The sequence below is a fragment of the Nanorana parkeri genome, unplaced genomic scaffold, assembly GCF_000935625.1.
Source record: "Nanorana parkeri isolate BGI_ZX_2015 unplaced genomic scaffold, ASM93562v1 scaffold317, whole genome shotgun sequence".
Lineage (NCBI taxonomy): Eukaryota > Metazoa > Chordata > Amphibia > Anura > Dicroglossidae > Nanorana > Nanorana parkeri.
Window position 1 is genome coordinate 1,139,020 of NW_017306585.1, and position 27,685 is coordinate 1,166,704.

Genomic DNA, 27,685 nt, shown 5'->3' on the forward strand with positions numbered 1-27,685 from the left:
GCATTTTAGAAACCTATGTGCCCTAAGAATTACTATGCTTTTAAAATACCTTTAAGTATTTTCCAGCGTTAAAGTGTCACAACATCTTGGAATTACACTAAGATGTGTAGTTACACAAGCATCATGTTTTTCAAGGAAATCTTAGCACATAGGCTGTCTGGGTGCGGTCATGCTGAACATTTGTCCCATGGGAGATAGCTTATCAGACCCTTACTGACCTTCCCTGCCCAGCTAGGATCAGACAGGATAAAAGCCTGGAAGAATCATCAGTTTTCTGTATCAGTAAAGGCAACACGTTGCACATTTCTTTGCATCTGTAATAGGAAAATTCAAAAGTGAAAGTTACATAGTTACTTAGGTTGAAAAATAGACATGTCCATCAAGTTATAAGATAAAAATGGATACATTTAAAAGTGTTTGTTTTTTATCCCCAGGGAACAATACAGAGTGCAGTTTTATTTCTATGTGCAGACTTTACTTAACTCACTTTGTATTATTTAATGCATAGTCATGTGTATGTTTTGTATGGTAATGTAATCAAAACAATGCTTGGCTATCATTTTTTAATGAAAAATTGTCAGGTAACTGGAGTGTTAAGTTTACTCATAGTGCGGTCAGGATTTTACAGGTTACCAATATGGTATAGAATTTAGAAGATGTCTACAAGCCTGATCAGATAATGATAAAGTGGTAAAAAGTGGTTATTCTAGTTTCTAAGGAAACCGGGAACCCACAAAATAGCCACAAGAGCACTCTAACTAGACTGCTCCTAACTGGTAACTGGTGGCTTCCTCTAAAATCAGCAGCAAGCTCTGGAAAATGTAACTTTTCTTGTATTATATTTCCTGTATTATATTTCCTGTAACTGCTTCAAACATAGGTATGCAAAATGGATTTTCCGTGTTGCTTAGAACAACATTTAAAATAGTTTAAATACCCTGTTTCCCCGAAAATAAGGCCTACCCTGGAAATAAGACCCAGTACTATTTTTGGGAATTGCCAAAATATAAGACCTACCCCAAAAATAAGACCTAGTTGTGACCATTCCCAAGGCCAGTGGTGGCATAAGGGGGAACTTGAAGACCCGCGGGAGAGGCAGGAGAGAATCAGTGGTGCCAATGAAGCCAGCGCTAGAGGAAGAAAGGCGGCACCAAAGGGAGCAGATCCGCATAAGCCGATGTTTCCTCTATAGCGCCGGCTCCTGTCCCAGGCAGAGTGATACCAAATGCACTCCGCCTGTGAGGAATCGATAGTGAAAGTGTGCTTTGCTCATTCTGGCCAGCGATTGGTAAACAGATTTCCCTGATCACCATATTTTTTGTACATGAATACATGTAGACTTTTCTACATGAATAAGTGTGGATTGTTGTACATTATAAAAAAATAAGACCTACCCCAAAAAAAAGACAGTGTCTTATTTTCGGGGAAACACGGTATATATGGAATTTGTGAATATGCTTTATTATGGTGCAATACTATGGTTTATTATGGTATGATACTAGCCAAAATTGATAATAGGAGTATTGAGAAAGAAAGGTAATATTATGTATGCACATCCCAAAAAAGTTATATGAGTTAAGTGAAGAGTATGCCACCATTACAACATTGTAAAGCTGGCCATACACTGCTCAAATTTCAGCCTGATGACAGTCATCAAATGACTTTTGTCAAAGGAGGTGATCCAAAAATTCTCAGCCAAAAAGTGATTTGGGCCAATCAGCTGTTCGGGTCTTCTGACAGCAGCACAGCCACTGCTATAAGAATACAATGGCCCGGCAGGGGAAATTCCTCTATCCACACTGTTTTGCTTGGATTGGGTAATCAAGTTTATTGATTCCATTTCATGTGCAGGAAGCTTGACTTAAGCACCTATTTATGTTTCTGCTTTAGGGTTCTAGGCCTGCTGACAATTGATTAATCATAGTATCCTGTTAAAACAATATCTACTATTAGTAGATAGTAGACTACAGCTAATCCTCGCTTACCGACTTACCTGCTTTGCGACCACTCGCACTTACGACCGCCCTCCGACCTTGCGCGTCAGTGCGACGTGTCACCGGTGGAAGTGATGTCCTCCGTTCTTCACTGCGGGTCCCGGTAAGTATTTCATTGCCCGATGTACAGTACACTGTTCAGTACTGTACATCTGCAACGCTATACAGTACTGTACTAATGCAGTACAGTACTGTATAGAGTTCCTCACTTAATGACCAACTCGTTTAACGACCTGGTCGTAGGAATGGAACTCGGTCGTTAAGTGAGGAATACCTGTACTATTATATTGTATATTAGAAATGTGTGAGTAGCATTGTTACATCAGTCATGTAGTTTGTGTTGATTAGAATATGACATGAAGAACTTTATATTTTATCCAGCTGATAAGGAGATTTTTTTTCATGCTGTGACAAAAGATAGAATATGTTACCTAACTAAACACTCTACCAATACAAAAGTATTACTAATTCAAGCAGTGCTAACATCCATTAACTAAATGCCATGATATATGCGATATACCGGGGTTTGTGTCATACATACCTTGCACTTTGTGGATATTATAACTGTGACAAACAGTATCACCACTTCAATGAAGCCTTGAAAGTGGTTTGTTCAACCAAGCATCCTGTTTGCTTTCTTCATTGCAGCTGTACGCGAGGCTGAGCGGTTTAGGGATTTACACGCTATCATTTTAAAAACTTTTTCCCGTAAGTACTGTATGTTCTTGCTATGGTGTGGCATGGTTACATTTTCATGCATGCAGACTTTCCTATATAGTAAGTGGTTATGATATTTCGTGGCATGTGGTGATGTGTTGCATGCTCTGGAAAAAAAACATGCTAATTTTAGATTTGTGTTTGTATGTTTTTACAATTATACAGATGGACCAAACGCTTTTGCAAAACAGAATATTAAAAGAGAACTATGGGGTAACCTTTTTATCCCATAGTTCTCTGTAGGGTCACAGGAGGACATATACAAACGTCCTCCTGTGACCCAAAGCTCAGTATATAGAGAGCACCGCATCCTGGATGGATGCCGACAAAACTGTTGAGATCCACCCAGCTGTCTGATTGACAGTGAGCTCTGCCTATCTAGAGGCAGAGTCAGCTGTGCCTGCCCCGTCCGTTCCTCCTGGAGGAGAGGGGGGGGGGAATCCCTGCGGGGAGCGGTGACTGACAGTGACCACTCTCTGCACTGAGATGATCGGAAAGTGAACAAGTGACCATATGTGTTCTCTCACTTCCCGATCTATAGTGCTGACGTATGACAGTTTCAATGTCACACGTTGGCTCTAACTATGAGGATGAGTGTAAATCACTCACCTCATAGTCCTCCTTTAAGGGGTTGATTTACTAAAGGCAAATACGCTGTTCACTTTGTGAGGGAAGTTTCCCTTAGCTTTCTAAATGCGGTGAGAAATACCCAACCACGTGCAAGGAAATAAAAAAATAAATATATATATTTTTTTCTTGCCCATGATTGGCTGATGTAAGTCAGCAGAGCTTCCTCTCATTCACTAAGCTAAGGTAAAGTGAACAGTCTATTGACCTATAGGTATAACAACCCCACTATGTGATACAAGTGTATAGTAACTTCTGTATTTATCTTCACACATGTCTATATAATGTTGTCATAACCTAAGCAGGTGAAAATATTAAGATATTAAGGCTTTTCAGAAGCCCATTTACTGTTACAGAGTGTAATGTGTTTCAAAGAACCTGCAGAAATGTGCCACATGTACCATGAGCTCTGAGCAGTCACATGTAGCATAAAAAAAATAACTCTTGCTGGGCATTTTATACACAGTAGAAGAAATGGAGACTTTTAAATATGACATTTCTCCTAGAAGCATGTGTGATGCTAGCTGTTCATTCTTCACCTTTAACTTAGTCTGCATGTGAGATGTTTCAGTGTTGCACAATAAACACTCTTTAATTAATAAATATAATTATTTCCTGTACATATTTTATGCATGTGCACATTAATTTACCACTTGCACTAAGAATGTAAGCCTGGCCATACACTAAAAGACTTATTTTGTTCAGTCTTTCATCCACACTAAACAGTGTGACTGGATACAAATCCCACTGCTGGCTATTGTGTTCAGCAGTTGCTGGAGCAGACAGTGCCTGCATCAGAATACCCCTGACCATGCCTGCATCTAATTGGCCAAAAATTTTCAGACCAGATCCTTTCAAAAAAGTCGATTTTTATCTAGCAGATGGGTGACGAGGTCACCCTCAGATCAGACTGCAGCCAGTTCATCAGGAGTCAGCTTAAATTTTACTTCAAGCACACCCATAGTCATTGTGATAGAAAACTGAGAACATGCCTCCCCATGTCTCTCTGTTGGTTCAAAATTATACATGGTGGTCGAACTCTCTAGTAGTCATATAGGGCAGAAGGGGAAGGGGACAGGCCAAGGCTTGACTTAGGAACTGAAGTAATAATTTGTATGATTGAGCACCATGGGTTTCAAGGCTTTCAGGGAGATCTGGAAGGCTGCACAGGGAACATTCAGGCACTTTTACATGCTTGCATTGTACTTTCATTATATGAACTTAAAGTGACATTAAACCCTCAGATTTTTTAACATAAACCAATACTGTAATGTGTGCCTTACTGTAATCCATGGTAGTTTCCCTTCTCTTTGCTGCTTTTCCTTTTAAATCCTCATGTCTTCTCATGCTTGGGGAGAACTTCTCTTTGCAGCTGAGTGCCTCTTCCTGTAGTGCTGGCTCAGGTTGCAAACCTACACACAGACACCATGGGGTCTATTCACGAAGCTGCCAAGGGCAGCCGAGTGAATGACCGATCTAAAGTGAAGTGAGCCGAACACTGTTCGCCTATTCACTTCAGGATGGTACGGCTAATTTCAGCCATACATCGGCTGAAATCAGCCGTACATCGGCTTGCTTCGTGTGGCTTTGGGTCGGCCGAACATGCTCAGCATGTTCGGCCAACCCGAAGTGCAGAAGGAGTTCGACTCAGCCGATCCAACATCTGGATCGGCTGAGCCGAACCTCCGGCAGGCTACTCACTGCTGTTCGGGCTATTCTTAAAGATCCCGAACAGCAGTGAGTGAATAGCCGAATGCCGCCGAGCGGCATTTGGCTCGGTTGTTCTGCTCGGTCCCTCAGAGGTACCGAGCAGAACAGAAAAAGAGTGAAAAAAGTAAATAGCAAACGATTGTGCGGAGCTAGCAGTGACAGCTAGCTCCGCCCAATAGTTTCCTATTGTCCGGTGGCTCTGCTGCTGTCAAAAAAAAGAAGAAAAAAAACTCTCTCACGGGCGCTCTGGGAGCCTCCCGGTCCCGGCCGCCCAGAAGAGAAACACTGCTGTGTCTTTTTTTTTCTTTATTCTGACACGATCGATGTCACAATAAAAAAAAAAGAAATTTCCCTATTGAAAAGCATTGGGACATTACTATTGGCTATTTCAATTTGCATTGTACCCGCCCTCTGCTGATGGGCCTGGTGGGGAACTGCAGCAGAGGGCGGGTACAATGCTAGTTTACTATTGGCTATTGCAAATACCTGCTTACGCCCCTGCGCCCCTGCTTCTACTGAACCGAAGGGGTCCTGGGGCCGGAAGCTACAGCCAGATCCTTCGGCAGCTTCGTGAATAGACCCCCATATATCCATTCCAGAGACAAGGCAGTCTGCTGCAAAACAGAAGTTCTGCCCAGCATGAGAACAGATACAGATTTAAAAGGAAGAGCAGCAAAAAGAAGGGAAACAACCATGGATTACAGTAAGGCACACATTACAGTATTGTTTTGTGTTAAAAAATCTGAGGGTTTAATGTCACTTTAAGGGATTGTGTACATGAACTTTATTCATGTCTAAACTGCCTTTCTCCCCTAACAAGTCAATGCATTGCAAAGCAGTTTGAAACAGCTAAGAAGGTAATCAGAAGCAGGTCAGTAGCATGCCTAAAAGCATACCTCATTTGCCACTCCACAACTCTTTAAACTGCTACAGGTACACATTCACGTTACTAATCCCCAGTGTCTCTAAGTGTGTGTAATTTTTGTGCACTTTATCTTAAAGCAAGCATAATAAAATGTTTTTTTCTATAAAGGCTAAGTTCACCTTTAAAGAAATGCATATTAAGTAATAAAAAAAGCATTTTTAAAATGTTTTAATTTAGGCATTGCCACTATGATCACTAGATTGCGGCTGCTAAGCTTCCACAGTTTCCTCACAAACTGAAGCGCCGTACTGAGCTGCAGAGTTTCAGTTTAAATCTCCCTCTAAAATGGCACGCTGACCATTCTCTTTGCTAGCAAGAAGTGCTTCTTATTGGTCATCGTGGTCAGGTGATCGTGCTGACCAATGAGTGCTCGCCTTATGAGAGTGACATTTTAACTGAAATTCTGTACCTCAGTACAAAGCTTCAGGTTGGGTGGAAACCGTTGAAGCCTGAGTTTTGCAGCCGTGGTCCAGTGATCACAGTTGCAATGCTTTCCAGGCTTGAATGCAACAATAAAAAAAAACAAATTTGTTTCATATTGTTGCATATGCATTTCCTTAATTTTTGCAAGAGGTGAATGTAGCCTTTAAGGAAAGAGAAAACTCTGTCTTGTTCTGCTATGTGTACTTAATAAAAAATGTAAATAAGGTTACATTTACAACCTTTGCAACTTTGTATTCCTATTTGTTATATATATGCTAATCTAAAGTACAGGGTCACTCTTTTTTCGATAGTTACTAACTTGTTCATTATGTTGTCTCTTCCAGCTGATAATATTAAAGTAGAGACTCACAGTGATGAGGAGAATGGTCGTGCTTGTGAAATGAATGGCGAAGAATGCGCAGAAGATTTACGAATAATCGATGCAGCAGGGGAGAAAATGAATGGCGCGCTGAATGGACAGGGCACCAAAGCCTTGACAGGAGTTGGAGGTATTCGACTTCCTAACGGAAAACTAAAATGTGATATCTGTGGGATAATATGCATCGGCCCCAATGTACTCATGGTACACAAAAGAAGCCACACTGGTAAGGCCTGACATAGTTTTTTCTTTAAAGGCCGAAACAATTATACGTCATGGCATGCTATAAGTGCTGCGATCATGTGGCTTTATATGAGGCAGTTGACCACTTACACAATGTAAACTGTTCTTTTCTCCAAAAACAGCTGTGACATCAATATTGCAAGGTGTTTCTGTTTAGGTCAGGAAAATACTGTTGTGTCTAATTTGCAAATTAAGGCTAAGAATTCAAATTTTACTTTAGAGCATATGTAAGCAAGAAAGAATTCAGATAATAGACAGTAAAATATTATTCACTACAAATTCATCTTATCATAGTTTACATTGCTGGTAATACATTTAGTCACCTAAAAATAAAAATAGGTATTTTATGGGGGCAGTGTCAAGGGTGATGTCAAGATGGTACTACTAGTTTGATGAAAGTCCCTCATGGGCTATGAACTTAGCACTCCATTAGGTTGATTTACTAAAGGCAAATAGGCAGCTTACTTTGCAAGGGAATTTGCACTTTTTTGGTGGAACTTTTCCCTTAGCTTAGTGATTATGGTGAAATTTTACTTGGCAAAGAATACCCAATTACATACAAGGAAAGAAAAACTGTATTTTTGCTTGCACGTGATTGGATGATGGAAGTCAGCAGAGTTTCCACTCATTCACAAAACTAAGGGAAACAATTCAACGAACCACACAAACGGTACCGCATTCCAGATTATATGTAACAGTACTATGAACAAAACATTTACTTTTTGGATACCCACAAGAGCAATCAGCAATGTAGAACATGTATCATCTTTATTTCCATAAACACATATTAAAAAGACATATAAAATACATAAATGTGATGTTTGGAAGTACTGGCTCCAAATATAGCAACTAATTATCACCCTGAAATATCCAACTCCGATGGACAGAAATGCTGTTGTATATCAACGTATATGCACGAACAATGGTTTGATATACAACAGTATTTCTATCCACCAGAGTTGAATATTTGAGACGGATAACTAGTTGCTATATATTAGATCCAGTACTTCCAAACATCACATTTATATATTTTTTTTAATATGTGTTTATGTAAATAAAGATGATACATGTTTACATTATTAATTGTTGATTGCTCCTGTGGGTACATAAAAAGTAAATTTTTTGTTCATTGTATTGTTAGATTGTTAGAGAACATTCCATAGGTTAACTAAGGGAAAAGTATAACATATTTTAAATCACCACCTAAACCATGATAACAAACACCTAACATTCAAGTACAAACACCAAACAGTGTTAAATGGGGCTTTTAAGATGTCGTCAGAATGCAAAGGGACTTAACCAAACATATAATGATGCATAAACCACATGTTATATAATTTATTGAGATAACAACCATTTTTAAAATACATTTAAGATATATACATACAAAATATACATTCATGTTAAAAACATATCAAATAGCAGCTCCCTTGATAACGATATTAAATACAACGGCATAAAACCTCCCTGGAACAATCTTGACAATATATTTGAACAATTTCATAAAAATTCATAATCATCATTGAAATCATATGTAGTTCTGTACTGGGTCCAGCTTTCTACACGTTTTGTGAAGCTTCATCAGGAAGAACTGAGGTAGCCTATGATGTTCACATGATACGTAAATACATCAAATAATTACATTTGAATAAACTCCACTATACATAAATACCATTTTGTGAAGACTTCCTGGTGATTAGATCCACATATTTGGGGAGCCTCCCTCATCACCCAGGAAACAGAGAGGATGGAAAACTTACAAGGGTGACAAGGCAGGGGAGACACAATGCCTATCCATGAATACCTATAAATGTTACAATGTATATTGTGACTCTACCATTATTAATGCATATAGAAGGTGTCAAAACCATAACAGGTGTCTCTCCAACAGACAATCGATTAGTATATATAAATCACATAGTACCGCTGGCTAAGTAGGGACAAACTCAATACCAAGTTCCTCCATATCCAAGGATTACAGTCAGCAAAGATCATGATCATGAAATATATTTTTATCTCCGATAAGTTTAGGAAAAGTCATAGATAACTAATGGTATCCAGCATGTCACTATATGTACCCAAATATGTCTAAATATATACAAATATGTCTAAATATGTATGCAGATACTCCGAATAGGTGCATGTCATCCTACCTGTCATTATAACAAAAATGTTTACATAGAGAATAAATATAGTCATGCCGAAACCTGCTCAAAACAAGAACCCTGCCAGTTCCCACCGCCTCATCACACGCCGCCTGGCACTGTCGGCGTGTACGCATGTGACCGGAGTGGGCCGTAGATCCACAGATGTGCCCTTAAAGGGTGCATCTGTAATGGAGGTTTCCCCCCAAATGCGGGGCCCCTCCCCCTCCGGGCCCCTGTCGAATAGGACCCGCGCCAAAAAATTTGTCAGCGCCGTCCCATTCTCACGTCCACATTTAAATAAACTCCACTAATTAAACATTAAAAATATAAATGAACAATCACAGAGTAAATACAGAAATACCATTTTGTAAAGACTTTGTGGTGATTATATCCGCATATCTGGGGAGTCTCCCTTATCACCCAGGAAACAGAGAGGATGGAAAACGTACAGGGGCGACAAGACAGGGGATGCAAGGGGCCTATCCATGAATACCTATAAACGTTACAATGCATATTGTGACTCTACCATACAGGGGCATAACTAGAAATCACAGGGCCCCATAGTAAAATTTTGTTTGGGGCCCTGTGATTTCTAGTTACGCCCACCTGATATCCCAAATAGCCCCCCTGTGAGTGACCCTGCAGAGCCCACCATAGACTGTCTATGGTGGGCTCTGCAGGGTTTCAGGTGGGCTTGTCAAACCCTCTTATCTGTCAGCCCCGATCCGTTTTCTGCCTCCTCCTCCAAATTCGATGCCGGGCCATGCCTCCTCTGTCACTGGGCCCCGCCTCCTCCATTGCTGTCGACGCTGGGCCCAGCCTCCTCCTCCGCAGCTGCTGGCTCTCCCTGACTCAGCAGCGGTTGTGAGGAGGAATGCATTGCTGCATAGATCACTGACAGGTTGTCAGTGATCTGAACAGCGGCATGTTCCTCCTCACAGCCGCCAGTGGCAGCCAGCAGCCTGAGATGCCATAGCGACCCAGGTGGCCTGCACGGCATCAGTGGGATGTTTTGGCCAGGGCCAGATAGCGGCCGCCTGGGTCGCTATGGCAATTGTCCACCACTGCTACCATATATGGTATTATTAATGCATATAAAATGCATATAGAAGGTCTCAAAACTACAACAGGTGTCTCGCCAACAGACAATCGATTATTATATGTAAACCGCATTGTACCTCTAGCTAAGTAGGGACAAACTGAATACCAAGATCCTCTATATCTAAGGATTATAGTCAGCAGAGATCATGATGCTAATATTTTGATGCTAAAATATATACAGTATGCAGATACTCCGAATAGGTACATGTCATCCTACCGGTCATTATAAAAAAAACTTTTACATAGAGAATAAATATACACATGCCTAAACCTGCTCAAACCAAGACTACAATGTGGATATGTCCATACCTTGTAAGTGTGATCAGAATCATCACACACTTGAAGCCAGCTTCCCCAAGCCCAGCTGACCTTGTCTCCACTCTCCCTGCTGAGTTCCCGTCACCACATCACTTTCTGCCTGGTACTAGAAGCATGTGACGTATACGGCCGGAGCGGGCCTTAAGTCCATACATGCGCCCCTTAAAAGGCGCATCAGTAATGGAGGTTTCCCCCAAATGCGCGGCCCCTCCTTCCAATGGGACAGTGGCAGACAGAGCCCAAAGAAGCAAGCGGGAACGTCGCCCCTCCCCATTCCGACCAGAGGAGAGGTGATGCTTAGGTTCAGACCATCCCCCATTAGATGTAATAAGGGGGCATGCCCGATAAATCCCAATCCCTGTAAGAGAAGCAGCTTCCAGGCATGTGAGCAAGCACAATCCAGCGCTCAACATTAAAAAACTAAGGGGTCTATTCACCAAGCTGCCGAGGGCAGCCGAGTGAATGACCGATCTGAAGTGAAGTGAGCCGAACACTGTTCGGCTATTCACTTCAGGCTGGTACGGCTGATTTCAGCCGTACATCGGCTGAAATCAGCCATACATCGGCTTGCTTCGAGTGGCTTCGGGTCGGCCGAACATGCTCAGCATGTTCGGCCGACCAAAAGGCTGCTCGGCCAGCTTCGGCTTTCAGCACGGCTCAGCCGAGCAGATACATATGCGTTCAGCTCGGCTGAGCCGCTCGGCCATGATCGGGAGCTGTACGGGCTATTGTGAATAGCCCGTACAGCACCCCTTCGGTTCTACTGAACCGAAGGGGTCCTGGGGCCGAAGCTAGCCGAAGGATCGACCGAAGCTATGGCCAGATCCTTCGGCAGCTTCGTGAATAGACCCCTAAGAGAAAAGTTCCCATGCAAAGTGCAAATTCCCTTGCAAAGTGAACAGCCTATTTGCAGATATTCAACCCACATTACTTGAGATGGAAAAGTTCTTTCTATTTAGTCACTATGCTACCCTGCTAAAATGTGGAAGGGACAGAAGTGAGCATGTGTACCCTTTTAGTTGATCACCTTGACCATGAATATTGTCTTAATGCGGAATCTACCACGTTAAAATGAGAGATAGACTGATAGACAAGAATGTGACTACTGTTGATATAACATTTTTCAGCTTAGTAGGAGAATTTTATTTATTTATTTTTTGCATTAACAAATATAGAATGAGCATACATATATTACAAAATGTAGCTTAACATTTGTGTTAACTTTCCATGTGGTAAGCCTATTTGACCATAGTTCTCTTCTGGGTCATTACTAATGTCTTCCGGTGTCGCAAAACTCAGTATATAGCGGGCTAATGGCCACCATATGCTGAGAACGCAGAGCCGCACCACAGCCGTGACGGCTCCCAACAATACTTTCGAGATCCACCCCAGTGGCTGATTGACAGCTGGCTCTTCCTCTCTAGAAGCAGAGCCAGCTGTGCCCTCCCCATCAGTTCCTCCAGTCAGCGCTGAAGAAATGAAGAGGAGAGGGGGGAATCTCTGCGGGGAGTGGTGGCTGACAGTCACCACTCTCTGCAAGGAGAGGGTCGGGAAGTTAGCGGTCGGCGGTATGTGTTTGCTGACTTGCTGATCAATAAAGCCGACCTGTGACAGCTTTAGTGTCACAGGCTTGAATTATGGGGATGATTATTTTTCTAGTAGTTTACTACTATTAATGCTGGTCTCACAGGGTCCTCAACAGGACATCACAGAAATTCTATTGTGTCATCCTCATGACACAGTAATGTAAAATGGCTCAATGGTACTGTACGTACATTTATATTGTGCATGTAGTGAAATGTTAATTTCCTACTTTTTCACTTTCTATAGAAATATGTTAAGAATGTTGTAACAACATTATCATTAAAAGTGCAGCCAATAGTCTCTAAAATCTTGAATAGGGCAGTCTATAGTCCCCAAAACCTTAGGCTCTAGTTTTTGTTCTCTTTCCATTTTCAGGCTTGATCCTTAACCACTAATCTAGCCGCAATCTTTGTTAAATAAAAAACAGGAATCATTACTAGCTGCTGTAAAATCCCTTCTAATGGCTAGGTCAGACATAAGCTACAGCTTACGCGTTGTTTTGTAATTCTTCAGCAGCTAGAGGGCGTTTGCTGCATGAATGATAGGCTCTACTTATCTTTATGAATGATGAGTAAATCAGACACAGTGGAGTGAGCTGAGATAGGGATATGGGTAGTAATTTTCTATTGCTTTACCATATATTTGTTTTAAACTAAAGTGCAAATGAAACATGCTTCGACTAACCAGTATGAATCTTTATGTAGGATAGAGATGTGTACCTTTACATAATGCTCCTTAGTGGTAAAGTTCAGAAATTAAGAAACACTATTTATTCTATTGTTCTAGGCATTTCTTACAATTTCCATGTCACAGCTGTTATGGACTACGGTATTTTATATTGTGTATACTTTGTGGGGGCCTATTACAAATTTTAGTGGGCAAAATTATTACACTGATTAATTCAAACACAATTTCAGAAAACCCTATTTCCTTTTTGAAACATCTACATACACTAAACAATGCTTTTTCAGACGAAGAGTCATGTCTTGTAGCATGAAGAAATTGACTGTCAATACTCTTTTTTGGCTTTAGGGAAATGTGGAACGGCTTTGAAAAGCATTCCCTTCCCAGTGGCTCTCAGTGTACTGGCTGGCTGTTGCTCTGCACTTATCCGGGGCTTAAAAAACCCCACAAAATTATATCAAATGTCAAACCAAATCACAATGGAAACATACTCATTGTTTTCACTATTCATTACTGCTAAATGATGAGCTAAACCTCGTGATTAGCAGTCTATGCCTGTGTATGACTGCTATCAATACTGATACAAGGTATATAGTAGATGCTATAAAGCGTGAAGTCATTTTCATGGGCTAATTACAGTTTGTATTATTTGCTGCATGTAAATATTTCACCTTATTTCACATTAAATGCTCAGTGATGGCCTTCTTGTAAGATATACCACCACTAAGGAATGCAGGTGCCAGATTAAGAGTTCTTCACTATTTTATTAAAAGCAAAAAACAATAAATGTAAAATATATATATATTACACATAATTAATACAATTTCAGTTGGCATCTAGATAAAATGTAATGTTTTAGAGTACATACATTCTGTAGTTTTATATGATCTGAAACAGGACACCTGCATTCCTTTTGCATGTTTCTGTAAAAATGTTGTGGTGTTTTTTTTGTCTTTTTTTACTAATGCTTCCAAAGCAGTGTTGATGCTTCTCATATATAGAGTTTTTGCACTTTGCTTATTCTTTATTGACCTTGCGTAGCTTGTTCAAATGCCTCTTTTTATTTAAAGGTGTTTATGATTAAGTGCCTTTATGTAACACATCAGGTAAAGGATTAGAACAATGAGTAATGTGCCAGTCACACAACAAATATAAGGTTGAGACAAGTCAGGAGAACACAATTCTTCTTTGGTATATCTATTTAAATTGACAATAATGAAAACGTCCAACTTTTTTATACTAACATGGAAGTTCCGTAAACTGCCCTTTCCGATGCAGTCTACTATAAGTCAGCAACAAGATTGTTATTTTTTCTCTCTTTCTTTCTTTCTTTCTTTCTTTCTTTCCTTTACTGATATTGCCATTTGGAAAATACTCAAACACAATGCATTTTACTTAAAGAACATTACTATCCCCCTGACAAATTATTGCTAGATCAGAATAAGATACAGGGGTTGATTTACTAAAGTCAAATAGGCTGTTTCTCTTAGCTAAGTGAATAAGGTAAAACTGCTGACATCCATCATCCAATAATGTACTGGGTTTTTTTTAAGTTGCATGTGATTAAATATTCTTTGCAAAGTACATTTTCACCACATTCACCAAGCTAATGGAAAATTCCCTTGTAATGTCCCTTGTAACATGAACAGCCTATTTTCTTTTAGTAAGTGCACAGTTTAAAATAAACATTTGTTAAGACAAATGCTGACTTCTGCAGATAACAATTGCCTGGCTGTAATTCTGATTCAGTTGGGCTGATTTACAAAGGAAATTGAGAACGCATCAAATAGTGTGAATTTTCACTTTAATTACCCAATCATGTACAGATGAAATACTGTAAGTGAACATGAATTTTCACATGATTGCATAACTCAAGTAATTATTCATACAATATATTGTGTAAAGATCCTCCCCTACTTTAGTAAATCAGCCACAGTGTCTCCAGTTAACTGTGGATCTTCATTAAGGCAATTAATATGGCCACCTGGGGTCCCAGGCTTCCAAAGTGAGTTTATATCAGCTGCACACACATGACCAGTTTCTGTTTCCAGTTTGAAAAATGCCCTGATATGTAAAATATAGTGTGGAACCAACTGTATTATATTATGCATTACCAGCTGTTATTTAGATAGGGATAGACGGTGGGCATGCAAAATAATATGCAGAGATCTAAAGTGGGATGCCACATTAAAATAGCAGGAGTAGAATGCAGGCAAGAGCTCAGGGGCTAAAATTGGAGGCAGAAGAGGGTGCAGAGAGTTGGAGCAGGGTGCAAAGATTAGGGGTACATAATGCAGTGACATGAGCATGGTGTTTCAACCAGCTGATAACTTAGGTGTAAGGGAAAGCACAGGGGAGAGCTGGTGCAGAGAAGTAGAGAGGGGTATAGGAAGGGAGCTAGAGACGTAGTGCAGGGAGAAGAGTGCTGGGAGGGGCCACAGAGAAGAGGATAAGGTTCCTGGAAGGGCATAGGTAAGTTCTGAATTAAGACACCTAAAGAGAAGATTATACAGTACTGTTTAACAGCCATTCTGCTGAATGACCACACTGGCCAAATATGTATGTTTGTGCATCCTTCAAACATCCATGGCACCAAGCTTTTTCTCCAAATGCAAGTTGAGATTATCTGTGAAAATCTGTTCCAGATACTTGATATTTTTCTTTATTTTGGTCAGCTCATGATGTCTTCATAGATATACTATAATTTTTGGATCCAGTTATAACTACCAGATGGGGTAACAATAATCTATCATGAGAATGTCGGCAGTTTGACATCTCTGACTTCATGAAGTTTATGGAAAAGTTCACCTAGTCCAGTATGGCACACCTGGAAACATGACTTCGGTAGCTTAACAGCGCTCTTAAAAAACAAGGTACTGGTAAGTGGCTCTGCTGGCTTGACATAGAAAAAAAACAAGACTGAAAAAAATGCATTACAGAAGTACATTATTACAATCACTTCAATCTTCATTTTACCGAAAAGAAGAGGTCCCGGTAAGATTAGCTAAGCTGTGGTGAAAGGGGTCAGCAGTAAAATGAGCTTCACAACCAACTCACTTAAGTACCTCATATAGGTCAGACACTGGGGATAGAATGCCAAGTGGGGTTTTGTATCCATATCTATCCATTGTTGCCAAAGGTTTGCCCAGCCAGTCAAGTGGCCAAAGACTTGAAAGCCAAAAGAAGGGCAGGGCGAAGATATGAGCACCGGCAAAGGAAGGAGCAGAGTGGTGGATGGGAACGCTTTGGCAGGTAAATCTACCATAATGTGCTAATATGCTGTGCATACTAACACATTATGGCTGCCTGTAAGCTTCAAAGTTTTTTTTTTCTCAAGCTCACTTTACTTCCACTTTAAAACTGAATGACATAGCCTGCGGTACTGATAACTTCTGTGAACCTAACCAACCTAACATAACCCACTGTGTCTTCATCCAAAGATCAGATGCTATTGGTATGTGGTAGGGATGTCCCAATACCACTTTTTCAAGACCAAGTACAAGCACTTGCAAATACCAATTACCAATATGTTTTCTTAAAGGGACATGTGACTTTTTTTCTAAAACAATACAGACTAATGATTTTAGGGCAGTTTCTCACCAGAGCTGCGTACAGATCTAACAGGAGCTGAATCCAGATCTCCCCAGGGCTGCGTCCAGATCTCTCCAGAGCTGCATACTGGTCTCACCAGGCTGCGTACAGATCGCACCAGGCGCTGGATACAGATCTCCCCAGGGCTGTGTCCAGATCTCACCAGAGCTGCGTCCAGATGTCACCAGACTGCATGCAGATCTCACCAGGCTGTGTACAGATCTCACCAGAGCTGCGTTTAGATGTCACTAGGCTGCATACAGATCTCACCAGAGCTACGCACAGATGTCACCAGGCTGTGTACAGATGTCACCAGGCTCCGTACAGATCTCACCAGAGCTGCGTCCGGATGTCACTAGGCTGCGTGCAGATGTCACCATGGCTGCCTCTGGGTCTCATCAGGGCTCTGTGGGCAGGTGTGGGGCTGAATGGGTGGGTGGTGAGCTAATCGGGCGGGTGATGAGCTGAAGGAGGGGGTTCCTGTCTTGTGCCGTCTCCGAGGCAGTACGTGTAATGTGGGGCTGCCTCGAGCTGTACCTGTGCCAGGAAGGAGGAGGAGATGTGGAACCCAGCAGGAAGCATCAAATACAGTAAGTGCCAGATCCCCGGCAAGCTGCCTCAGATTCCCACAAGCGCGGGACCTTAGGCAGTTGATGCAAAATACAATTTTAAAGGGCTTTTAATATCGGAGCATTTCACGAGTACAAGTACTTGTAAAAATGCCCTGTATCGAACATACAATGTAAGGTCCCCATCTCTACATAGATACACAGCCAATTAACCTACCAGCATGTCTTTAAAGTGTGGGAGGAAACCCAAACAAGCACAGGGAGAACATGCAAACTCCTTGCAGATTTTAACCGGGGACCCCCAGTGCTGCAAGGCAGAAGCGCTAACCACTACGCCACTGGGCATTATGCCAAAAGTGCCATTTTCGGTCGATATGTATAGGCATGATGTAAGGTGAGATATCTGAAGAATTGCATTAGTGATATTAAAAGTAGCATTGAGTTGATCCAAGGAGATGAAAAACTTTCCCACCTATGATAAATAGGTGGGAAAGTTCTGTAATAAGTTTGTTAGAATACCACTTGGAGTCCAGATAACCATGGAATTTGTGACTTGACACTTTACTGCTGTTACATTTTACTGTGGTGACACATATGCACCACTTGTCGACTTTTATGTTCTGGTATTTGATAACTTTGTTCAGGTGGGCACTATGATGTAATATATCAACAAAATCCTCGCTTACTGTTTATTGTTTACTTACTGTTTACTTGTCCACAAGACACAGCACTTCCTAGAATACGTCTGACATCAGTGTGTATCAACCCTCCTACATGTTTCGTTGTTAGACTTCCTCAGGGACATTCGGTACAACTCTCAGTTTGAGCAGTTTATTTTGCTCTTTGTTAGTACTTACCCTTTAAACGTCCATAAATGAGTTACTGGAAAGGTTGTTCTGCTGTAGATTTTGTATTATTATAGCCATTCACAGAGGAAATGTACTATCCCATATGTGAACTAGGAAATCAGCAGTTAGGCAAGCAGACGATTGGTTGATGCCAGTGTAACATACTGTATTTTCGAGGGAATGACCAAGGGACTTAAAAGTGTTTCTCCAGTTATACATACGCTTAATGAATGCAAAAGTCTGCTCTAAGTGCCAAGCAATATGCATGGAACAGGACTGAACCAAATTAAAAATAACTTTAAAATATTTTTATATTCAGTACTGAAATAAAAATATCACAGAGATAAAGATAAAACGTATTGTTTTGTTATAGTTTCATTTTTAGTTACCCAATCATGTACAGATGAAATACTGTAAGTGAACATGAATTTTCACATGATTGCATAACTCAAGTAATTATTCATACAATATATTGTGTAAAGATCCTCCCCTACTTTAGTAAATCAGCCACAGTGTCTCCAGTTAACTGTGGATCTTCATTAAGGCAATTAATATGGCCACCTGGGGTCCCAGGCTTCCAAAGTGAGTTTATATCAGCTGCACACACATGACCAGTTTCTGTTTCCAGTTTGAAAAATGCCCTGATATGTAAAATATAGTGTGGAACCAACTGTATTATATTATGCATTACCAGCTGTTATTTAGATAGGGATAGACGGTGGGCATGCAAAATAATATGCAGAGATCTAAAGTGGGATGCCACATTAAAATAGCAGGAGTAGAATGCAGGCAAGAGCTCAGGGGCTAAAATTGGAGGCAGAAGAGGGTGCAGAGAGTTGGAGCAGGGTGCAAAGATTAGGGGTACATAATGCAGTGACATGAGCATGGTGTTTCAACCAGCTGATAACTTAGGTGTAAGGGAAAGCACAGGGGAGAGCTGGTGCAGAGAAGTAGAGAGGGGTATAGGAAGGGAGCTAGAGACGTAGTGCAGGGAGAAGAGTGCTGGGAGGGGCCACAGAGAAGAGGATAAGGTTCCTGGAAGGGCATAGGTAAGTTCTGAATTAAGACACCTAAAGAGAAGATTATACAGTACTGTTTAACAGCCATTCTGCTGAATGACCACACTGGCCAAATATGTATGTTTGTGCATCCTTCAAACATCCATGGCACCAAGCTTTTTCTCCAAATGCAAGTTGAGATTATCTGTGAAAATCTGTTCCAGATACTTGATATTTTTCTTTATTTTGGTCAGCTCATGATGTCTTCATAGATATACTATAATTTTTGGATCCAGTTATAACTACCAGATGGGGTAACAATAATCTATCATGAGAATGTCGGCAGTTTGACATCTCTGACTTCATGAAGTTTATGGAAAAGTTCACCTAGTCCAGTATTTGAAAATAAATCCTTTATATTGATCGTGTATATGCACCTCTAGTACTGACTCACTATTGTCTGCTGCTTGGTCATCACATAGAAGAACTATGGGGTCTATTCACTAAGCTGCCAAGGGCAGCCGAGTGAATGACTGATCTGAAGTGAAGTGAGCCGAACACTGTTCGGCTATTCACTTCAGGCTGGTACGGCTGATTTCAGCCGTACATCGATGAAACTCCCAGTCCTGGCACAAAGAGCGAAAAATTTTGCCCGCTGTGTCAGAGAATTTCTGCTCGACGAAAGAACGTTTTCGCTCTTTGTGCCAGGACTGGGAGTTTCGCTGACACTATATCTGAGAGGATCCAGCTTCACTTCTGGGATACAGCCAGCGTTACAAGGGAGAAAACCAACCACTCACCTTGCAGGGACTTAGAGTGGAAACAACTGGGTCCAAGTTTGAAAGTGCGATTGCAAGCTCAAAGGTCACTAACCAAAAGCCTTCGATTAAACTCCATTTGGTGAGTACCCACCCAAGAGGGGCTGTCGGACCACCGCTAAGAAATATATTCCATCAACAATTATTTTTCCTTTGCACACGTTTTCTACGTCTTTTTCTCACTGAACACTTTATTTCGACGTTTTTATAATAATTTTTTTGTGTGGATCGTTCATATATTGTTATATATTGGATGGTTTTTACACAGTGGTTGAATTCTTTTATTGTCCTAATCATTATCCTGTTTTTCAAAGTACAATTGAATTATTAATATTTTTTTCCTTTGTTTTATGATCCTATGTAAGATACATCACTTGGTTTTAGGCCAGATCGCTTAAACCCTAATTTCACTTTATTACCTGGTTGCACTAACTTTCATACTATTTATACCTTTAGCGCTTTGATATATATTTCTTGATTGCTGAAAGGATTCTTCCATCCTCTTTTAGAGCTGCTTTAGGTCTTAATTAACAAATACATATTTCTACTTTAGTCTCTTCTCCAGAAGCGCGGATTATCTATTTCAAACCTATAGTCATTATTATGAAAGAATTTTCCCAGAAACAACATAAAGGCAACAGGAACCTGATTGAGTGCAATGTGCTACTTCATTAACTGCTCTTTGTAATTCTTGATTAAAGATGGCAGTAAGGATTGCCTAGTCACTGAATTATTTTGGAGTATTCATACTATATAGAAATGTCAGTTGACAGAAAGGTTACATGTGCAGTTGCACCTTTATCTTAGCTATGCTTTCTTATCTGTATTTGATGTGGTCTACAATTATAAGGCTTCCAGCATGAGCATTGTAGTAGAGTTAGCCCTCAGTAGATACACCTTAGGACTTCTTTTCACTTTTTCTAAACATACAGTCACAGGCTATGAGTTTTGTGAGCTCTTGAGACTATTAATTCAAAACCCCATGATAATATCCTGCAAGGATAATGGATAATGTCCCTCAGCATACTGTTGCCTGCTCATTTTTATTTCACCCCCTCATTCTCCTCCCTGATTTGGCCGCTTAGGGACAGACAGGTAATGGAGAAGAAATTGAAAGGGAAAATACATGGGAAAATGTAAATGAAAAGAAGTTATTATAACTGCTATAATGAAGTGCCTTTCATTTAAATATAAGAATGTAACGCTGAAATGAACTTGTGATCCTGAAATGCATTTTTAATGAGTTCCCTTTTTATTTTTGCTGCCTCAGTAGCATATTTTAAAGACCCTTTGAAAAAAAAGCTACATTAAAAAAAAACACACACACACCAAATGCCACAACATACAAAATTGGATATTGGTTTATTCCAAAACTGCTGATCAGGAAGAGTGGCTCTTCAACACAAAAAAATGTTGCAGTCACTTTATTTAAATGAGGTTGAATTTGCATTGTGATGTGCCATTCTGATTTAGAAAAAAAAATTAGATTTTCAGATCAAATTGACCCAGCCAGTGAAGCGTTAAGGAACTGGCAGGTCTAGTCTAAAAGCCTCATGTTCTATCAAACCTGCAGACGACGGAAGTCATACAGTGCTAGTGAGAAAACAACTTTCTTGCTGAAGTCTTCTGCGTGTCACTATGTTACATTTTTGTTCTCACATAAGTACGCACATAAAGGGATAGATGGGTAAGAGACTGATAATTTTATATATTTTTATTTCAAATTTTCTAATATTTTAATTTTCTTGTGTGTTTTTTTCTTTTTCAGGGGAACGTCCTTTCCAATGCAACCAATGTGGCGCCTCCTTTACCCAGAAAGGCAATCTTCTGCGGCATATCAAATTACACTCTGGTGAAAAGCCCTTTAAGTGTCACTTGTGTAACTACGCATGTAGGCGCAGAGATGCACTCACTGGCCATCTCAGGACACATTCAGGTGATTAGTTTATTTGTGCAGGGGATTGTTTTTTAACACACATGGCTGTAAGACTGGAGTTCCAATAGTGATCACTGCCGTTGTGCACTAATCACCAAAGCTGCCATAGCTGGCTGTTTGAGCTGATACAGTTTATTTTTAGCAGAATGGACTCTGGATTAATCATTCTACTTCTAGGTATTTGACTCTCTAGGAAGCTATTTATATGCAGATACAGCTATTGGCTCTTCGCGGGACACCACAGTGTTTGCTACAGCCTGCATTACGCAGCTCAATTATAAAATGCAGGCTTCGGCGTGGAGCCTATGGTGTTGCTCAGACTGTTGGCTACATAATGCTGCAGAGAATACAGTCGACCCCCGAAATTTGCGGGGGTTACGTACCTAGAGCACCCGCGAATATGGAAAATCCGCAAATTTTGAATGTGGTCAAAAAAATCCTATACATGCCTATTTTTAGTTTAAACCCTACATATGCCCCCAACACACTTTAATTTCATTTCAAACTCAGCTTAATACATTACCCTTAAAAAAAAAAAGAATGTAAAGGCAAACCCGTATACCGTACAGTACTGCACTGCTATGTCTCCCGCAGTGCTATAATGTAAAATACCTATATGTACTGTAATTCATGCAAGCGTGTTTTCTTTGGTATGCGCTGTCGTTTTCTTTGGTATAAGTAGGGTAAATACAGTAGTAATTTACTAACTAAAAATTATTAGTTAGGTTCTAAGGAAAAATCCACGAACAGCTGAGGCCGCGAACTCTGAACCGCGACTATGCGGGGGTCAACTGTACTCTGTGGTAAGAGGAGAGCTCTATATGGCGTTGAGAGGACATGTGTCTGGACTCTTCTCCTCCTTACCCTTTTTTATTCCCATTAATTAAAATCAGGGAGAAGGGCAGATTTGTTAAGCACACTGCCATGCATTAAAATGTGCCACTGTATTTTTTTAAGCATTGATATGGCTGCATTTAAGCCATCCCGCTGTATTGAACATGAACCTATAGTAATCCTTGGAAGCTCTAACAAGTTTGGGCCCTGGTTGGTAATGTCTCTCTAGCTATTTTGCACCTTATCCCAGTTTCTTAGTCTAGTTTGCACAAACAAGACTTTAACTCATATTTCAATGTGTCTTTGCTGTTTTTGCAACTGTGTATATTTTGTTGTCCACATGTTTTAACCTGTAAAGAAATGCACAGCATTTTTCTTAGCAACATCTATCATTTTAAGCCAGACTTTTTTGTGTTTTTATTTTTTAATTACTGAAATAAAAATATAACTGGGTATATTTTTTTTCTAACTTCTATGCATATGTTAGACTTAAAGTGACATTAAAGCATACATTTTTTTCCCACCCCCAAAAGTTAATGTCAACACTTACCTTAAATGATGTCTCTTCATCCGACCTTTTCTTCTTTTCTATCGTTTTCATCTGTCCCTCCAGCGCTGCTGCGGGTCTCCGATCCAGCGTTGATTCCTCTGTCCTTGCTGGCATTTCCTGTCCCACGGTGCCTGCATGCCGTTGCACGCCATCCATATACTTACCTTGTGTCTCTCCTTGTCTCCCGGGCGAAAATCTGAACTGTGCATGCGCCCTCCCCAAGATCCTTGGGCAGACGCCTGGGATTTTTCAGATTTTCGGACGGGAGCGCGTGGTGAAGATGGCAGGTAAATTTTAACCTTTTTGAAAGGGTTTGGTTTTTTTTAAAGCTTTTGCACATATCTACTGCTTGCTAGCAGTAGATATATGCAAAAAAACCTGAGGGTTTAATAACCTTTTAAATCACTAAGGTGAATTTAGTATTTTAGTTGCAGTACATTCCTTTATTGTATGAACATTTTTTTAAAGTGTTTAAAACATAGCTTTCATATTAAATCATTTTTTACATGATTTGGCAATTAACCATTAAAAACCTTATTTTCTCGGCTATGTTATCCCACAAAACATTATATAATCACCACCTGTAATCCTTCTTCCGCTTCCCTCAATAGCCTCCTCATATAGCTAGTGGAACTTTTAAAATACTATAACCAATGCAAAAATTTGTGTGAACTGACTTTTACTCAAAATACTTTTAAAAAAATCATAAAGGAATATGGATGAATTCAGATGATCCATGCAGTAATTCCATCAATTAATTGAAAAATCTATTTTTGATCTCTAAAAACTCAAATAATGCACATTAATAAAACATAACATGCATGATGCTTTCGTGATTTTGGCCTATTTTATTGTTTTGCATTTCTATTTTGTTTTCATTAAGGTACAGAAAAATAATGTAATTGCCTATTAGGAGATGAAGGTTCAGGAATAGTCTGAGACAATTGGGTTATACTGATGCCCACAGGAGGAATGCGATACTGCCAGCAAAAAAAAACAAAAGCCTTGGCCAGCCAAGTATAACACCTCCCTCTTTCAGGATGCTTTTTTGCTAGTGTTCTAAGAGGATAGACATTTTTTCTAAGAATTCCTATGTTCCTTGGCTCCATCTAGTGACAATAATTCTGTGTGAATGGTGTTTGCCATCCAATTTGCCTGACACCAAAGACCAGACTATCTCTGGCATAGTGGCACAAAAATCTAGCTCTGAAGTTGGGAAAATCCTTTTTTCCCTGGCTTTGAGGCTATGGCTGTTAAAGCCCAAGTCTTAAGAGATAGGAGCCATTCTAAAATGGTAATTCATATACTCCTAAAACCTAGGCAATAGTCTATGGACTGGGTTCTGAACTTTCTACAACCCAGTCTAGAATAATGTTTAGCCTTAGTACCATCAAGGGGCAAATCTCGGCTCTTGCAATCTTGCTCCAAAGACCTCTTGCTTGTCATTCCCTAGTAAAGGCCTTTGTACAAGGTGTTGCTTATATAGTTCCACCTGCACAGCCTCCAGTGACTCCACTGAATCTTTCATCTCTTTAAGGAATGCCCTCTAAAGTAATATTCCTGTCTACTTTTACACGGTAGTTTCCCACATTGTCAACACCTCTGCAAGACGAGTTAGCGGCCTTATCTTGTAAATAACCTTTTCTTATTCTACACAAAAACAAGGTTATCTGGAGGCCTTGAGCCTCCTTTATCAAAGTTGTTTCTTCCTTTCACCTTAACCAGGACATTGTGCTTCCTTCTGTTTCTCTGATCCTGTGCATCCTAAGGATCTCTCCATTCTTTAGATGTTATGAGAGCATTCCATATTTATCTCTCAGCTACATCTTCCTTTAGGCAGACTAACTCTCCTCTTTTCATTTCAGAAAATTACCCTAAGGAAAAACCTTGTTCTCATTCCACCATTTCTCGGTGGCTTTGGCAGATCACTATACAGGCCTATTGGTTTAAGGATTAGGTTCATTCTTTCCTCTCAAGGCACACTCTACTAGATCTGTAAGTGCGTCCTGGGCATTTTGGCATCAGGCATCTGTTTCTCATATTTTCGAAGACACCACCTGGTCTTCTGTTGATACTTTTTTTTACATTTTACCAGATGGATGTTCAGGTCAGCTGATGCAGGCTTTGGGCATAAGGTCCTTCAGACAGCTCTTTGAGCTTAAGGCTGCCAACAATTTTTACACAGTTGTTCTTTGGTCAATTAAGAAAATAGGACTTTTGTACTCGATGTAAAACACTTTTCCTGAAGTTCATTAAGAGCGACATATGTCCCTGTTTATCATCTACTCCAATTACTGCCTTTCTAACAATTGAAGCATCATGGATGTGGGAATGGCTATACTTTGCTGGCCAGAGACTTTTTTTGTTGCCAGTGTCCCATTCCTCCTTTAGGCAGCAGTATAACCCAGTTATTCCTAATCCTGTGTCCCCTAATAAACTTCAAGAAATGGATTTTACAGTGAGTAAAAAGACAAACTTGTTTTTAGCAGTATGGATAATGAAAAAGTTGATGAGTTGCTGTTGATAAGTAATGAGTTGTTTACACAGACATTACAAAATGAGAAGTTTCATTGTCTTAAAGCGATGGACAAACGGTGTATTAGTAAACTACTGGACCCCAAAGCAGGAGGGATAAGATTTTTAGATCTGGATTTCAGAGACAGCTCTCTATCACCTGGGGTATCCATGGGGATCCTTAAAGTAGTCTAAAGTGTGTGAGGAGAGGGAGAGGGCCAGAGATACAGTGTAAGTGCAGTCAATTTGTATTTTGCACAATAATAGATCACAAGAAAAAGCCAACACATTTTGTGGGCTCAACACTCTCCCTTATTTAAGACATAGATGCTGAAAGTATATATGGAGACTACTGGACAACAAAATGTAAAACAGGAATAAAATAATGTTCATTTGGGGCACTAGTCAGGCACATGCCTGAAGGAGCCTTTCAAACACCTCAGTCACACCCTAATGGCTAGCTGTACTAGCAGGCAAAAGTTCTACACTTCCGGTTAGGGTCAGAGCCTGCCACTAATCCCTTCCTTCAAATGCCTATAGGCAGGGCCGGATTTACTCTCTCTGCTGCCTCAGCAGGCTGCAGACAAATGATCTCGGCGACATCCTCGCAATCACTTGTACAAAACAAGTGGCGGCTTCCCCGCTGTACATTTAGCTCTGCTTGCCTAAAGCAGGGCTAAATGTAGAAAACAACTACCCTCCCAGCGCCGGAACTGCATGTCTCGGGCATCGGGAGATAGGAATTCCACACCCCTGCTGCCCCTCTACTCCCTGCAGCCCCTGCTGCCGGGCCTTGGTTGGCCTTGTAGGAAATCCGGCCCTGCCTATAGGCCCATCACTATGATGGGCAACCTAACTGGGCAGTGGGAATGTACAAGAAGTTTAAAGGGGAGAGTGTTTAAGAGGCTGGGCTGCAGTGATTTGCATCCCCCCTCCCCCCCCCACAGTGACAAAGTCTATTTAAACACAGTACATTAAAAAATAGAGCTTGATCATAAGCATGTGTAAAAATGTCTGGCAGTTTTAGATACTTATCCAAGCAAAGGTAATCAATCAACATGTGATGGAACAAGACATTTCTGTTGTCAGCAGAGTCCATTAATCTTATAATCACACCCAGTTGCAGTAATACATAAATAAGGTCTCTAAAGCAGCACAGTATTGGGAAGAGATACAGTTATCTTACTGTGTAAGATGGAAAGCATTATACCTGCTTAATAATGAATTAATTTTAGGTTTGCATTGCGTGTCGCCTATGGTTTTTATTTTTAAAATAAAAATAATGTGTTTTTTGTAGTAGGTAAACCACATAAGTGTGGATATTGTGGTCGCAGTTACAAACAACGCAGCTCTTTGGAAGAACATAAGGAGAGATGCCACAATTACCTGCAAAGCATGGGACTACAAAATAGCCTCTACACAGGTAAGTTAATTTGCTTACACTCCAGCCAAACCTTATTTTTATTTTTTTTTAGCAAATTGGGGAAGGTTTACCTAGGTCAGGTTTTTATTGCTGTGTGTGCCCATGATGGGGAGATTTCCTCTGATATCTTGCTCCTCTCTACCAAAACAAATGTTTTGCCTACAAAAAAACTTTATTCTATTTTCTAAATTATATATTAAGTATGTACCGCCGTTACAGGGCAATTTCAGTTAAAGTGACCAGGATGTACAATACATAACATTCTATGTTCCTCATCTACATGCAGAAAAGTGCATAGCCTCAACTCTAATCTTATACCAGTTTACACAGTTTAAAATAAGCAAGCTAGGCACCAACCACTCCCGTCTACAGAGTGTTCCTAGGACTTTCAATATGCTGGGTGATTTCACTGAACAATAAGTAAGCTTAGAAAAAGTGGGAAGGAGAAGGCTAAGATTCTAAGATTTTAGAGGAAACGTCAAGATTGACATATGATTTCAGGTGCCTATATCACCATATCAGCACATACTGTATATCGCCACATCTATATCACTTTGTTATCCTTGACATACAGGAAAAAAGCTCTGCTTATGTATTTTGTTCAGCATATGCTGTGTTTGAATTGGTCAGGTTATTTCATCCTTGTGGTAGGCTTAAATAGCCCAACTATGCATTGCCTATTGGATGGAGCCTATAAATACTAGCCTTAGATGGCATTGATTGGAACTGTGTGAATACAGTGAGTTTTTGAG

General features: G+C 40.3%; 1 protein-coding gene across 1 annotated transcript in view; it reads left to right on the forward strand.

Annotated features, from left to right (window-relative positions):
• IKZF1 (IKAROS family zinc finger 1) overlaps positions 1–27,685 on the forward strand; it is a 133,952-nt gene that overhangs the window by 90,315 nt on the left and 15,952 nt on the right. The window contains exons 4-6 of the mRNA XM_018558053.1: positions 6,741–7,001; positions 21,445–21,612; positions 26,808–26,933. Of these exons, the coding sequence (XP_018413555.1) occupies positions 6,741–7,001; positions 21,445–21,612; positions 26,808–26,933 (555 nt within the window). The remainder of the gene's footprint in view (positions 1–6,740; positions 7,002–21,444; positions 21,613–26,807; positions 26,934–27,685) is intronic.